Source organism: Cervus elaphus, chromosome 16 (genome assembly GCF_910594005.1).
Source record: "Cervus elaphus chromosome 16, mCerEla1.1, whole genome shotgun sequence".
Taxonomy (NCBI): domain Eukaryota; kingdom Metazoa; phylum Chordata; class Mammalia; order Artiodactyla; family Cervidae; genus Cervus; species Cervus elaphus.
In genome coordinates, this window is record NC_057830.1 from 25,718,867 (window position 1) to 25,734,687 (window position 15,821).

The 15,821-nt window shown below is 37.2% G+C and overlaps 1 protein-coding gene across 9 annotated transcripts in view; it reads right to left on the reverse strand.

Moving 5' to 3' along the window:
• Positions 1 to 15,821, reverse strand: part of ZNF169 (zinc finger protein 169) — an 88,918-nt gene that overhangs the window by 8,357 nt on the left and 64,740 nt on the right. For all 9 annotated transcript variants that reach the window (XM_043927635.1, XM_043927641.1, XM_043927636.1 and 6 more), the window contains 2 exons: positions 11,068 to 11,194; positions 10,487 to 10,582 (listed from right to left, as the gene is read on the reverse strand). In XM_043927635.1, the coding sequence (XP_043783570.1) occupies positions 10,487 to 10,582; positions 11,068 to 11,194 (223 nt within the window). The remainder of the gene's footprint in view (positions 1 to 10,486; positions 10,583 to 11,067; positions 11,195 to 15,821) is intronic.

Consider the following 15,821-nt stretch of genomic DNA (forward strand, 5'->3'; position numbering starts at 1 on the left):
GCCTGAGAGAACCATGGGCTCTCATATGTCTTCACTTTGCTAACTGCAGATCCTGGAACTTCTCAGCCTCCATAGTCACATGAGCCAATTCTTTATAATACATCATGTGTGTGTGTGTGCGTGTGTATGTGTGTGTGTGTGTGTACACATACATCCAAATGGTTCTGTTACTCAATAACCCTAATACTGATTTTGATACCAAAAAGTGGGATGCTGCTATAGCCAATACCTAAAATTTGTGGAAGTGGCTTTGGAACTAGGTGACAGTTAGAGGCTAAAAGAGTTGAGGTACATACTAGAAAAAGCAAGAAGACACTGCTGGTAGAAATATGGATGACAAATGTGACTTTGCTGAGGACTTAAAAAGAAAGGAAGAGAGCTGGAAAGAAAGCTTCTATCAGAGGATATATAAATTGACTAATCTATAGTACAGAGTTTCTAATGCTGAGCTTTGCATATGTAGAATAAATTCCATTTGGGCATGGTGTGTAATTCTTTTAAAATATGGAATGTTTTTATCACTTGTTCGGGTTTGGGGATCCACCACCAACTTAATTACTTTAAAAATGTACTATATTCAGATTTTGTCCCATCCTGTATCTGTAGTAAATTCATTCATTTCATATAAAGTGTTAAACTTGTTAGTATAAACTTGTTCATAATATCCCCTTAGTATCCTTTTAAAGTATCAAGAATATGTAGTAACTTCCCCTTCACTCTTGAATTATTTATGTCTTCTTTTTCTCTTGATTAGTCTATGCAGCAATATATAATTTAGTAGCAATATATCATTTTCTTTTTTTATTTACTTATTTTAACATTTATTTTTAAATTTCATTTTTTGCAATATATCATTTTCTTTTCAGACATTCAACATTTTCTTGGCAAATTTTTCTGCTAATAAAATGTTATATTTCACAGATTTTTGCTCTTATTTTCTTTATTCCATTCCTTGCATTCACTTTGCATTTACTTTGTTCTTTTTCTAGCTTCTTAAATCACTGATCATAGACCTTTCCTAAAATAAGCACCTAAGGCTATAAATTTCCTTCTAAACTCTGCTTTAGCTGCATCTCACAAATGTTTATTTTGCTGAGATGAATTTGAAAAGATTTAGGTAGTGGCTTGTAAGAGTTGATATTGGTAAGATGTAATTTCTACCTCAAGTTATCTATAGATACAGTAAAATCTCAAAATAAACACTACCCAGGTTTTCTTTTTTTCTTTCTTTTTGCAAATGAGAAACTGATCCTAAAATTTAAGTGGAAATGCAGAGGACTATCCAAAGCAACCCTGGGGAAAAAAAAATACAAAAGGAGAAGACTTACACTACCTGACTTCAAGATTTTCAGTGATCCTACAGTAGCACAGACAGTATGGTTTGGTTTAAGGATAGACATACCAATCAAAGGAATAGAACAGACAGAGTATAAAATAAACCTAATCTTAGCCAGTGATTAGATATTCAACAAAGCAATCCAATGAGAGAAATACAAGACTTTTCAACAAATGGGGCTAGAGCCACTGTGTATCCACACGGGAAAAAAAAAACAAACAACAAGACCTTGATTCCTGCCTCACACCATATACAAAAGTTAATTCAAGATGAACTGCAGATCTAAGTATAAAAGCAGCTAAAACTAAGCAGCATTTAAAAGAAAATATAGATGACAAAAAAAATTTAAGAAAAGAAAAAGACTTCCTCAGTATTAAAATATGAAAGGTTATTGTTAAGAAAATGAACACAAAAGCTTCAGACTGAGAGGATATTTGCAAAATGTACAAATGACAATGGACTGGTATCGAGGATTAATAAAGAATTCATAAAACTCAATAATGAAAAATAATGCGGGTGGTGGGGAGCGGTAAGGAGAGGTGGAATGTATGGAGAGAGTAACATGGAAACAAATACATTACCATATGTAAAATAGATAGCCAATGGGAATCTGTTGTGTGATTCAGGGAACTCAAAATGGAGCACTGTAACAACCTAGAGGGGTGAGATGGGGAGGGAGGTGAGAGGGAGGTTCAAGAGAGGGGACACGGGTGTATCAATGGCTGATTCATGTTGATTTTGGCAGAAACCAACACAATATTGTACAACAATTATCCTTCAATTAAAGATAAATAAATTTAATTATAAAAATCAATGCAGAAAAACTGGGAGAAATATTTGAATGTATACTTCACAAAGTATATGATATATATCAAAGATCAAAAAGCACACAGAAGGACTCAACGTCATTAACCATGAGCAAAATGGAAGCCCCCTATGAGATAACTCTACACATCCATCACCAAAGATAAAAGGAAAACTGTTGGGGAGGATGTGAAGTGACAAGAACTCTCACATGTTTATTGATCATGGAAATGAGATATTGTACAACCACTTTGGAAAAGGTCTAGTCATTTCTTACAAAGCTACATGTACAGTTACCCTATGACTCAGTGTACTGGACTAAATAGTATCCCACCAAAATGAATGTCAACCTGGAACATATGAATGTGGCCTTATTTTGAAAGACTCTTTGCAGATGTTATCAAGTTAAGATGAGGTTATACTCCAATTAGACTGAGTTTTGATCCAATGACTGGTATCCTTACAAGGAGAGGGAGATCTGGATACACAGACACTTAGAAAGAAGAAGGCTGTATAACCACAGAGGCAGAGATTAGAGTGATGCAGCTATAAGACAAGGAACAGTAAGGCTTGCCAGCAACCACCAGAAGTGAAGAGAGAGGCACAGAACAGACTCCCTTTCAGAACCTCCAGAAAGAACCAACCCCACCAACAGGTTGATTTTGAACTGTGAAAGAATAAATTTCTTTTTTTAAGCTTCTCAGTTTGTGGTAATTTATTAAATCAACCCTGGGAAACTAATACATCCTAGGTATGTATCCAAAGAAAATGGAAAACAAGCAAAAAATTACCATAAGAATATTAACAGCAGCTTTTTCAAAACAGCTTAAAACTGGAAGCCATCAAGGTGACTCTCAAGAAGAATGAATAAACAGTCATATGTATATATTCACATGATGGTACATTATTGTTGATGTTAAAGACAGAATAGACTACTGATATATGCCACAGCATGGATGATGCTTAAAAAATATACTGAGTCAAAGAAGCCTTACACAAAAAAGAAAGTATTACATGATTCCCTTTATGCAAAATTGTACAGCAGGCAAAACCAATCTATGGTGAAACAGAATCAGAAAAACAGTGGTACCTCTGAGGGGTGGGAGCAGGGGTTTACTGGGATGGGCCACAAGGGAACTATCTGGATAACAGTAATCTGCATTTTGATAAAGCTTGTGCTATAGAGATACATGCATTGTTTGAATTCACAGACTAGTATACTTAAAATGTTGCATTTCCAGTAAATAAATTCTACCTTAAAAGAAACAAACAACTCTAGTTAATGATATTCATGCTACCCATTATTCCTGGGGCCAATCAACTTTCATGGTGCCCACCAAGCTGAAATGAACTATCAGAAGTTGGCCCTTTTAAAACCGCAGTGTCCAAAGATGCTCAAGGGGACATCCTGGACCTGAGTCTGTAGGTCCCTGCCTGCCCACCACCAGTATGAGCTAACCTAGGAAGAAACTATGTCTTTCCTCTCACCACTTGTTAGATTGTCTTTGCCAGAACCACTTGGTGATCAGATTAGATTAGATCTTAAGACACACTCACACCTGCCAACCACTCAGGGAAAATAATTGTCTGAGGAGAATAAGTAGATGTTAAAAATATCTATTTCTGCTTTATTGACTATGCCAAAGCCTTTGACTGTGTGGATGACAGTAAACTGTGGAAAATTCTGAAAGAGATGGGAATACCAGACCACCTGACCTGCCTCTTGAGAAACCTATACGCAGGTCAGGAAGCAACCAACAGTTAGAACTGGACATGGAACAACAGACTGGTTCCAAATAGGAAAAGGAGTATGTCATGGCTGTATAGTGTCACCCTGCTTATTTAACTTATATGCAGAGTACATCATGAGAAATGCTGGGCTGGAGGAAGCACAAGCTGGAATCAAGATTGCTGGGAGAAATATCAATAACCTCAGATATGCAGATGACACCACCCTTACGGCAGAAAGTGAAGAACTAAACAGCCTCTGGATGAAGGTGAAAGAGGATAGTGAAAAAGTTGGCTTAAAACTCAACATTCAGAAAACTAAGATCATGGCATCTGGTCCCATCACTTCATGTCAAATAGATGGAGAAACAGTGAAACAGTGTCAGACTTAATTTCGGGGGGCTCCAAAATCACTGCAGATGGTGACTGCAGCCATGAAATTAAAAGATGATTACTCTTTGGAAAGAAAGTTATGACCAACCTAGATAGCATATTAAAAAGCAGAGACATTACTTTGCCAACAAAGGTCTGTCTAGTCAAGGCTATGGTTTTTCCAATGGTCATGTATGGATGTGAAAGTTGGACTGTTGAAGAAAGCTGAGCACCGAAGAATTGATGCTTTTGAACTGTGGTGTTGGAGAAGACTCTTGAGAGTCCCTTGGACTGCAAGGAGATCCAACCAGTCCATCCTAAAGGAGATCAGTCCTGGGTGTTCATTGGTAGGTCTGATTTCGAAGCTGAAATGCCAATACTTTGGCCACCTCATACGAAGAGTTGACTCACTGGAAAAGACGCTGATGCTGGGAGGGATTGGGGGCAGGAGAAGGGCGACAGAGGATGAGATGGCTGGATGGCATCACTGACTCGATGGACATGAGTTTGAGTAAACTCCGGGAGTTGGTGATAGACAGGGAGGCCTGGCATGCTGCGATTCATGGGGTCACAAAGAGTCGGACACGACTGAGCTACTGAACTGAACTGAAGGACATGCCAGGAAGACCTCACAAAATGACAGCAACAGCCACCTATGAACAGGTCCTCATAAGCTCTTAATCTACCCATGGGGAGAATGCAAGTCTCTTTGCAAGAAGAGTAAAGCCTTGCTACAGTGAACTTACTCAGATACGCTGAGCTACTCAGCTCTCCTCAGAGAAGAGATGCTTGTACTAAACTTCTTACTCCCACAAACTAAGGAGATACTGCTAGATATCTGATAGAATGGCTAAAATAAAAATATATATATATATATAGTGTTAACACCAAATCCTGACACAAATGCAGAAAAACTGGATCACTCAAAACACTGCTGATGGGAATATAATGGTACAGCCATTCTGGAAATTGAGTATGGCATTTTATTATAAAACTAAACCTATACTGACCATATAGGCTAGCAACTTGTACTTCTGGGCATTTATGCCAGAAACAAAAACCACACATTCACACAAAAACCTACACACAAATGTCCACAGCAACTTTATTCTTAATAGCCAAAAATATAAAGAACTCAAATGTTCTTGAATGGTTTAACAAACTGTAGTATTGATTCTTTACCATGGACTACTACTCAGCAATAAAAGGAATAAAATATTAGTACATACAACAATTTGTATGGATAGCAAAAGGAAAAAAAAAGCAACCTCCAAAGGTAACACATGATGTGACTTCTTTTTATAACATTCTTAAAATGACAAAACTATAGAGACAGAGACCAGATTAGTGGTTGCCAGATGAAGAGAGGGAACGCGTGAGGGTGTAGGCTGTGACTATAAAAGAGTAGCAGAAGGGGGATTCTTGTGATAGAACTGTCCTGTATCTTGGAATACAGTGGTAGTTACATGAATGTACATATATAAAATTTCAAAGAACTAAATAAATATTCACATACACACAAAATGAAGGTAAAACTGATGAAATTTGAATGTCAGTGCATTGTATTAACATAAATAAAAGGCCGATTTAACAACAAAAATGTATATGTTACTAAATTATAATAAAAGACGGAAAAAGAAAAACACAAATGATCATCTGTAAAGATGCCACAAAAAAATGACAAAATCCAATATCCATTCCCAGTAAAAACTTATCAACAAGGAATAGAAAGGAAGCTTGTCAAGCTGATGAAGAGTAGCTATAAAACTTGCACTTAGGAGGAAAGCATTCCCCATAAGATTAGGAGCAAGGAAAGAATGTCCACTTTCACCACCATTTAAATTCATCATTGCACTGACGTTCTCGCCTGTGCAATGAGGCAAGAAAAAGAAATTAAAGACACAAAGAATGGAAAGAAGTGAAGTGTACTTACTTAAAAATAATTAGTCATTTATGTAGAAAATCATATAGAATCTACAAAACTACTAGGACGACAAGTTTTGCAAGTTTACCAGATACAAGATCAGTATAGATAAATTAATTTTATTTCTATATGCTATCAACAAACTGAAATTTTAAAGTACTTTAAGTAGCATGAAAAATATGAAACAGAGAGGGATAAATCTGATAAGATGCATAAGACCTTTGTATGAAAAACTATAAAACAATGTTGACAAATATTAAGTCCCATAAAAATAGAGAGATTGTGTTCATGTACTGGATGATAGAGTATACGATTTACATGTAAATTCTCCTCAAGTTGATGTAGATTCAACTCAATCCTAATCAATATTCCAACAGGCATTTTGTTGGAAATTGTCAAGCTGATTCTAAAATCCATGTGGAAATGCAAAGAATCTAGCACAAGTAAAACAACTTCAAAAAAGAAAAAACGTTCAAGGATTTATACTAAGTTCCAGACTTCTTACAAAGCTGCAGTAATCAAGACTATGTGGTACTGACATCAAGATGGATAAATAGAAGAGTGGAAAAAAATAGAGTATATATTAGATATAGACCCATACACAATTAATTTACACAAAGGTGCATAGGAAATTCAAAGAAAGGGTTGTCTTTTCAATAAATAGTGCTAGAAAAATTGGATATTTGTATACAAAAGAAAAAAAAAAGCAAAGAAAAATTGTACTTAAATCCAGACCTGGTATCAAGTAAAAAAATTTACTCAAAATAAGACTTAGATCTAAATGAAAAGTAAAAATTAGAAAACTTTTAAAAGGAAAAATACATGAAACTCTTTTTGGCCTTCATTTTGGAAAGATTTCCTAAATAAATCACCAAAAGTGAAATTCATGAGAGAAAAATTGAAACTCAGACTTCACCAAAATTAAGAAATTCTCAATGAAAAACACTACTAAGAAGATAAAGAGCAAACCACAAAGAAAATACTTATAAATCAAACAATGGACTTCTATACAGACTATATGAAGAATTTGCAAAATTCAGTAAAAACATAAGAAACCAACTTTTCAAATTGGCCAAAGATTTGAGATGACATTTCACCAAAGAAGATATACAGACAGCAAATAAGCACTTGAAAAGACTATCAACATCACAAGTCATTAAGAAAATGCCAGGTAAAACCACATAAGATGCTACTACACCATTATAAAAATGTCTAAAATTAAAATCATAATGCCAAGTGTTGACAAATATGTGAAGCATACAGAACTCTCACACACTACTGGTGTAAATGTGAAATAGTGCAGCTACTTGGTGAGTTTCATTAAAAATTAAATATACCCTGTATCATCCATCCCAGCCATTCCACTCCCAGGTGCTTATCCAAAAGAAATGAAAGTATATGCTTACAACAAATACTTTTCATGAATATTCATAGTCTTTATTTGTATTCATCAAAATTAGAGACTACTGAAATTTTATTAGCCCATGAATGGCTAAATAATTGTGATATCTATATTACTACTCAGCAATCAAAAGAAATGAACTGTTGACACACCCAACATTATGGATAAAATTCAAAATAATTATATTGGGTGAAAGAATTAACATGATTAATTTATATGAATTTTAAAAATGCAAACAAATCTATGACAGAAAGCAGTCAGTGGTTGTCTGGGTAAGGGAGGGAGGGGAGGACAGGGAGAGGCAGGAGATAGAAATTATAGTGAAGCACAAGGAAACTCTGCAGTGATAGGTATGCTCAGAATTTGGATTATCATGATGGTTTTATGACTGTGCAGATATCAAAACTTAACAAATTTTACCTTATACCTTCTAGCATAAGGTGTCAAATCTTATACCTCCTAGCATAAGGTATCATACCTTATACCTCCTAGCATAAGATATCATACTTTATACCATAATAATGTTTTTCTATTATACAATAATTATAGTTTAATAATAGTTCTTTTTTAAAAGAAAAAAGCATTGAGTTTGCTATAAAGTACAAGTACAGATATATGATTGTATTTAGAAGCAAAAATAAATAACAAAAAATAAAACACCAAGAATGTTGAAAATAAAAGAATGAAAAAAAAGGCAGAAATTTATCCTTACCTCCCAACATTCACATAAAATTAAGTCCACCTGGATTAAAGATCTAAATGTTTCCAGAATGTATACAGAATTTCTACAGTTCAATAACAGAAATACCCCAAATCAAAAGTAGGAACATACCCTGAACAGACAAGTCAAAGAAAAGGAAACACCAGTGACCAAGTCAACACAGGAAAAGATGCTCACGCTCTCTGGAAAGCCAAATCCCTATGACATTTCACCACAAACCAAACAGATGGGTGAAAAATGTGAGGATGTGGAACAAGAACTCACCACTGCTGCTGGGAGTGTAATATGGCATTGAACAGCTTCAGAACACATGTGGTATAACCTAATCAGGTTGAGGCTACCCACACCCATGAACCAGTCTCTGTGCTCCTAGGTATGCATCTTGAGAGAAACACTTGCATGTGTTTCCAAGGAAGAAATAAGAATATACAGCAACATTATTTCATAGACAAAAACTGAAAATAATTTAAATGTCCAAAAGAAGAGAAATGGTAATTCAACTGCATTAAAATATTCATATAATGAAATCAATATATAACAAATGTTAAAAGTATAAACTAAACTTGCACATTTTAATATGAATCTCACATATAGCTAGTGAAGGAGGTATACAATATGGTACTATGTGCAGAGATGTTTACAAACATGCAAAAGAACTCTCTATATGGTTAAAAGATCCACTGAAGGGATAAAAAGCTAAGGGCAGTCACAGGCATGCTAATGCTGAAGTCGGATTCTCAGAGGTAGGGCAAAGGAGCGGGACACAACCAGGAAAGGTATCACCAGGTATCACCTGGTCTTATATAATGGTATGTTTCTTAGTCTGCAAGCTTCCCTGGTAGCTCAGTCAGTAAAGAATCTGTCTGCAGTGCAGGAGACCCACGTTCAATCCCTGGGTCAGGAAGATTCTCTAGAGAAGGAAATGGCAACCCACTTGTTAGAGAAATAAAATAGAAGTAGTCTTGTCCAGGCTTCAGAGGCAAAAGAGCAGAGCGGGCTTCTGACCTTGCTTCTGACCTACCTGGACACTGCCCTGACTACTGCTGTGGATGTCAGCTACACCTGCTGTGAATGTCAGCCACACCTGCTGTGAGTGTCAGAAGAGAAACACAATAGATATCATAGGGAGCAGATCTTGGAGTTTATTAAGCTCCTGAAGGGGGCCTGGCCAACTAAGCCCTGACCTTAACAACATTCCAAGTTTTACATGACAAAACAAACAGCATAACACGAAACCAGAATCCAGAATTGCAATTTGCTCACGGATTGAAGGTAAGCATCCTGTTTGCATCCTGGGATTATAAGCGGGAACCCCAAACTGCAATCTTTGAAGTCTCACCCACGGAGCAGACATGCTGCCTGGGGCCTTTTCCCAACTGGAACTCCAGATGTGCTGTGACATGGGACTTTCCAGTACTGTTTAAGTCTGAATGTTGGTGAAAACCCAAATTGGTGATGTCCTCTGCTCTCTTTCACTTTTCTTTCAATGTTAGTATATTGAAAGTAAGCCAGATAATTCTCTAATAAATATTTTTATTACTTATTTGTATATAATGAGTGGCTTATTTTGTTGACAAATCCTTTAAACCTGAGACAAAAGTGAAAACTTTCAGCAAAACACCACTACAGTATTCTTGACTGGAAAATCCCATGGACAGAGGAGCCTGATGGGCTACAGTCCACGGGGTCGCAAGAGTTGGACATGACTTAGTGACTAAATCACCGCCACCACTTAGGCTGCAGGGAAGGCAAACTGGCACTCATTGTATAATTCTTCACATTCTGGTATAATCTTAAATAACACATCATAAAAGAAACAAAGTTATGGGAACTTATGTGGTAGAACTGCTGCATGAAAACATTACCCGTTTAAAAATAAAAAGTGGACAGAATCTAGCAGGGATAGATGACTTAGTCTCAGAGGACAAGTGCTATGTTCAAGATCAGGTCAACTAATAAAAGTTCAAGAATGGGAAGATCCTAGAAGTGTTGGACAAGGGACACCAAGTGAGTGGATGTTGCTCTGTTGGGGAGGAAAGAGAGGGTGGCCAGGGAAGCCCTCTCTGGGCTGAGTAGGATGGCATGGAAGGCAGGCCTGAGGAAGAGCTTCCTCCTCAGAAGCTTACAGATGCTCCTCTTTCCTCACCTGCTGAGCACCTCACTGCCCTGATCTTTGTCTGCCTTCTGTTTTCCACTTACCTGCACAAAGGTCCAGAAGACATTCACTCTCCTCTCTCCAGGGCTCGTCTCCTTGTTCCAGTTGTATGATGAGTTTTGGTTTAGGAAAGGCAATACCTACTCACAGGGGAAAAAAATCAAGGTGACCTTTGGTTAGTGACTTAAGAGGCTATCACAGAACTCAGAGTCAGCCAGGGAATGCAATGACTCAGAAGCGGGTAGGAAAGCCAGGCAGGGGGGATGGATGGGGACAAAGATTCTCTGAATGCTGAGAAAAGATGACTAAGGGGAGGGAGGAATCCTGGCTCTGAAGGCAGTATATGATTCTCCCCTATGCTTGAATGAATACAAATACTCTGCCATCTGAAGTAAGATCACTTTAGAGGAGGGCCTGGCCTTGGAAGGGGCCTCGAAATGCAGTGTCATATCACACAAATACACACACATGCACAACTTCACCATTTCCAACTCTACAGAATCCAGACATTCTCTGAGATACGGAGAAAATACGTTTCTTTCTGAGCCAAAAGCATGGTGGCTACTCCATTAAACATCAAGAGGCCTACAGGCAGAGTCTGAGACATGGGGCAAGTCATCCTTACCCAGCGACACCATATGGCTGTAGTTCTCCAGCATCACATCCCGATACAGGGTCCTCTGAGCAGGACTCAGTAGCTTCCACTCCTTCTGGGTGAAGGCCACAGCCACATCCCTGAAGGCCATTAATGCCTAAAACACAAGCACATCCTTGCTCACCCAGAGATCACACAGGCCCACTAGTCAACTTAACCTAAGTTACCAGCCAGGGCTGAGGCAGCAATAAGGCTGGCCTGGGACATCAGGTGAGACCCGTAGACCCTGCTTTCAACCAGAACCCTTTGCCATGTATTCAAGACTACCACACCTCTTCCCACATTGCTGGGGGTCTATTCAGGGGTTCTCTGTTCTGTTCTGTCAATCTCTACATCTATGATGCTGTGGAAAACACTGTTTTGATTAATGCAGCTATACCACAGGTCTTGAAATCAGATAGATGGACTCTTCCTCCTTTAGTCTTCACTTTAAAAGATTATTTTAGCTATTGCCTTTATATGCCATATTTAGCATATGCCTTTCCATAAAAAATTTTAGAACAATCTCACCTGTATCTACTAAAAACTGTTTCTGGAATTTGGGCAAGATTTGCATTAAACCTGTATATCAATTTAGGAAGAACCAACATCTTTATCATGTAGACTCTTCAAACCTATGAACATGAGATGTCTCTCCATTTACCGAGATGTTCTTTGATTTCTTTCAACAGTTACTGTGGTTTTCAGTATACAAATCCACATATGCTTTGTTAAAAAACTGATACCTAAAAATTCCTTTGTTTTTCTTTTTTCAGTGATTTTAATGGTACTGTATTTTTAGTTCAGTGACCAATTGTTCATGATACAGAACAACTGCCATGAAACAGTAATAAACTGTATGCTTATCCTGAATCTGGCAACCTGGTGGAACTCATTAGCTCTAGTTTTTTTCCCTCCTGGATTCCTTAAGATTTCCTATGTAGACAATCAGAGGATTTGCACACAGGGGCAGATTTCTTTCCTTGTAATCTATGTATTTTATTTCCTGTTCTTGCCTTACTGTAGAACTTCTAGCGTGATAACAAAATAAGAGTGGTAAGAACAGACATCCTTGCCTTGTACTTGATATTAGAAGGAAACATAATGTCTCAAAGCATTAAAAATACTGCTCCACAAATATACCACATCACACTCATTAGGATAGCTATTACCAAAGAAACATGAAAAAACATTTTGGGAGGATGTGAAGAAACTGGAGTAGAAATTGGAGTAGGAAATGGCAACCCACTCCAGTAATTCTGCCTGGAAAATTACATGGGCAGAGGAGCCTGGCAGGCTACAGTCCATGGGGTCACAAAGAGTCGGACATGACTGAGCACACACTCATGGAGAAACTGGAACCTCTATTTATTGTTGTGGGAAAAGTAAAAAGATGTGGTTTCTGTGGGAAAGAGTTTAGCAGTTCCTCAAAAAGTTAAATATACCAAAAAAAAAAAGTTCAATTTATCATATGATCTAGCAATTTGAATCATGGGTGTATACCCCCAAAGAATCAAAAGCAAGAATTCAACATACTCATACACCAAATGTCCATAACAGCATTATTCACAATAGCCCAAAGGCGGAAACAACCCTAACGTCCACCAACAGACAAGAAAATGTAGTACGTATATACACATAACTGTACGTAATTCAGCCTTAAACAGGAAAGAAACTCTGATACATGCTAATTCAAGAGATTAGCCTTGAAAACATTATGCTAAGTGAAATAAGCCAGTTACAAATGACAAACATTGTTTGATTCCACTTACAGCAGGTACCTGAAATAGGCAAATTCATGGAGACAAAGTAAAACAGAGGTTACCAGGAGCTGGGAGGGGGAGTGGGTTAGGAACGGATAGTTATTATATAATGGATAGTTTCAGTCTGGGAAGATGAAAAAGTTCTGGAAATGAATGGTGATGACTGCATAATGGTGTGAATAAATAATGCCACTAAACTGGACATTTTAAAATGGTGAAAATTTTATATTAAGTATATGATTATATTTTTAAAAAATAAGAATAATTCTACTTACAGATTTTTTTGTAGATGTCCCTAATCAAGTAAAGGAGTTCCCGTTTCTATCGTATGGTGGTTTTTACATTTCCCACAAATGTTTATTGTATTCTGCCAAATGACTATAATGCATCAACTGATATAATCACATGCTTTTTCTTCTTTAGCCTGTTAATGGGGGACTATACTGATTAAGTTACAGAGTCAGTCTTGTGTCCCTGGAATAAACCATGCTTGATAATGGTGTACAATTATTTTTACATATTGTTGAATTTAATCTGCATAATAATTTAAGGATTTTCATGTCTATATTCATGAGAGATGTTGACCTGTAGTTTTCATTTTTTCTATTGTTCTTGTCTGATTTTGTTACCAGCATAATATCTGCTCCACAAAATGAATTAGGAAGTGTCCTTCCTATTTTCTGAAAAAAATCATGTAGCATTGGTGTTTGACTCCTTTAAAAATTTGGCAGATTCTGCAGTAAAATCACCTGAGCCTATACATTTCTTTTGTAAGAGTTTTTAAAATTATAAATTGGACTATCTTTGGGTATTTTTTTACTTCTAGAATATTTTTTAATTGAGGTATAACTGATACATCATATTATATTAGTTTCAGGTGTACAACATGACTTGATATTTGTAGATATTGCAGAATGATCACCACAATAAGTCTAGTTAACATGGATCACCATGCATAGTTACAAAACTCTATTTCTTGTGATGAGACCTTTTAAGATCTAGTCTCTTAGCAACTTCCATATACACAATACAACATAACTAACTGCAGTCACCATGATGTACAGTACATTCCCATGACATTCATTTTATAACTGGAAGTTTATATCTTTTGACCCCCCTTACTCATTTCACCCACCCCCCACCTCCTGCTACCACCACCACCAGTCTGTTCTCTATATGTAACCTTTTCTTCTTTTCTAAAGATATATAAGTAACAGCATACAGTATTTGTCTTTCTCTGACTTATTTTCTTTTAGCACGATGCCCGCAAGATCCATCCCTGTTGTTCCAAGTGGCAAGATTTTTTTTTTTTTTTTGGCAAGATTTCTTATGGCTGAAAATAATATTTCATTGTATGTATGTATGTACACATATACATGTATTCATCAATGGATGAATGGATGTCTATTCATCCATTGATGGACATTTAGATTGTCAACAACTTAGGTTGTTTCTGTGGTTTGGCTAATAATTATAGCCCTGTTCAAATTATCTATTCCATATTGGTCAAGTTAAAGTACAATAGTTTATGTTTTTCAAGGAAACCAGTCCCTTTTTATCTAAGTTGCCAAATGTATGGGTGGATATTCTGTTGACGGCTACAGAGTATGTAGTAATAACTCCTGTTTCACTCCTGATACTGGCAATTTGTGTCTACTCCTTTATCTTCTTTAAAAGTTTTGTCAATTTTATTATTTTCAAAGAATCAGCTCTTTCTTTATTTTTTATTTTTCTTTATTCTATTTCCAATTTCATTGATTTCTGCCTTTATCACTATTATTTCCTTCCATTTGCTCCTCTGAGTTTATTTTGCTCTCATTTTTCTAGGTTCTTGAGGCAGAAGCCTAGATTCAGTTCAGTTCAGTCACTCAGTCATGTTCAACTCTTTGCGACCCCATGGACTGCAGCATGCCAGGCCTCCCTGTCCATCACCAACTGCTGGAGTTTACCCAAACTCATGTCCATTGAGTCGGTGATGCCATCTAACCATCTTATCCTCTGTCGTCCCCTTCTCCTCCTGCCCTCAATCTTTCCCAACATCAGGGTCTTTTCAAATGAGTCAGCGCTTCTCATCAGGTGGCCAAAGTATTGGAGTTTCAGCTTCAACATCAGTCCTTCCAATGAACACCCAGGACTGATCTCCTTTTGGATGGACTGGTTGGATCTCTTTGCAGTCCAAGGGACTCTCAAGAGTCTTCTCCAACACCACAGTTCAAAAGCATCAATTCTTCAACGCTCAGCTTTCTTTATAGTCCAACTCTCACATCCATACATAACCACTGGAAAAGCCATAGTCTTGACTAGACGGATCTTTGTTGGCAAAGTAATGTCTCTGCTTTTTAATATGCTATCTAGGTTGGTCACAACTTTCCTCCCAAGGAGTAAGCGTCTTTTAATTTCATGGCTGCAATCACCACCTGCAGTGATTTTGGAGCCGAAAAAAATAAAGTCAGCCACTGTTTCCCCATCTATTTGCCATGAAGTGATGGGACCAGATGCCATGATCTTGGTTTTCTGAATGTTGAGCTTTAAGCCAAATTTTTCACTCTCCTCTTTCACTTTCATCAACAGGCTCTTTAGTTCCTCTTCACTTTCTGCCATATGAGTGGTGTCGTCTGCATATCTGAGGTTATTGATATTTCTCCCAGCAATCTTGATTCCAGATTGTGATTCTTCCAGACCAGCATTTCTCATGATGTACTCTGCACATAAGTTAAATAAGCAGGGTGACAATCTACAGCCTTGACGTACTCCTTTTCCTATTTGGAACCAGTCTGTTGTTCCATGTCCAGTTCTAACTGTTGCTTCCTGACCTGCACATAGATTTCTCAAGAGGCAGGTCAGGTGGTCTGGTATTCTCATCTCTTTCAGAATTTTCCACTGTGATCCACACAGTCAGAGGCTTTGGCATAGTCAATAAAGCAGAAATAGATGTTTTTCTGGAACTATCTTGCTTTTTCGATGATCCAACGGATGTTGGCA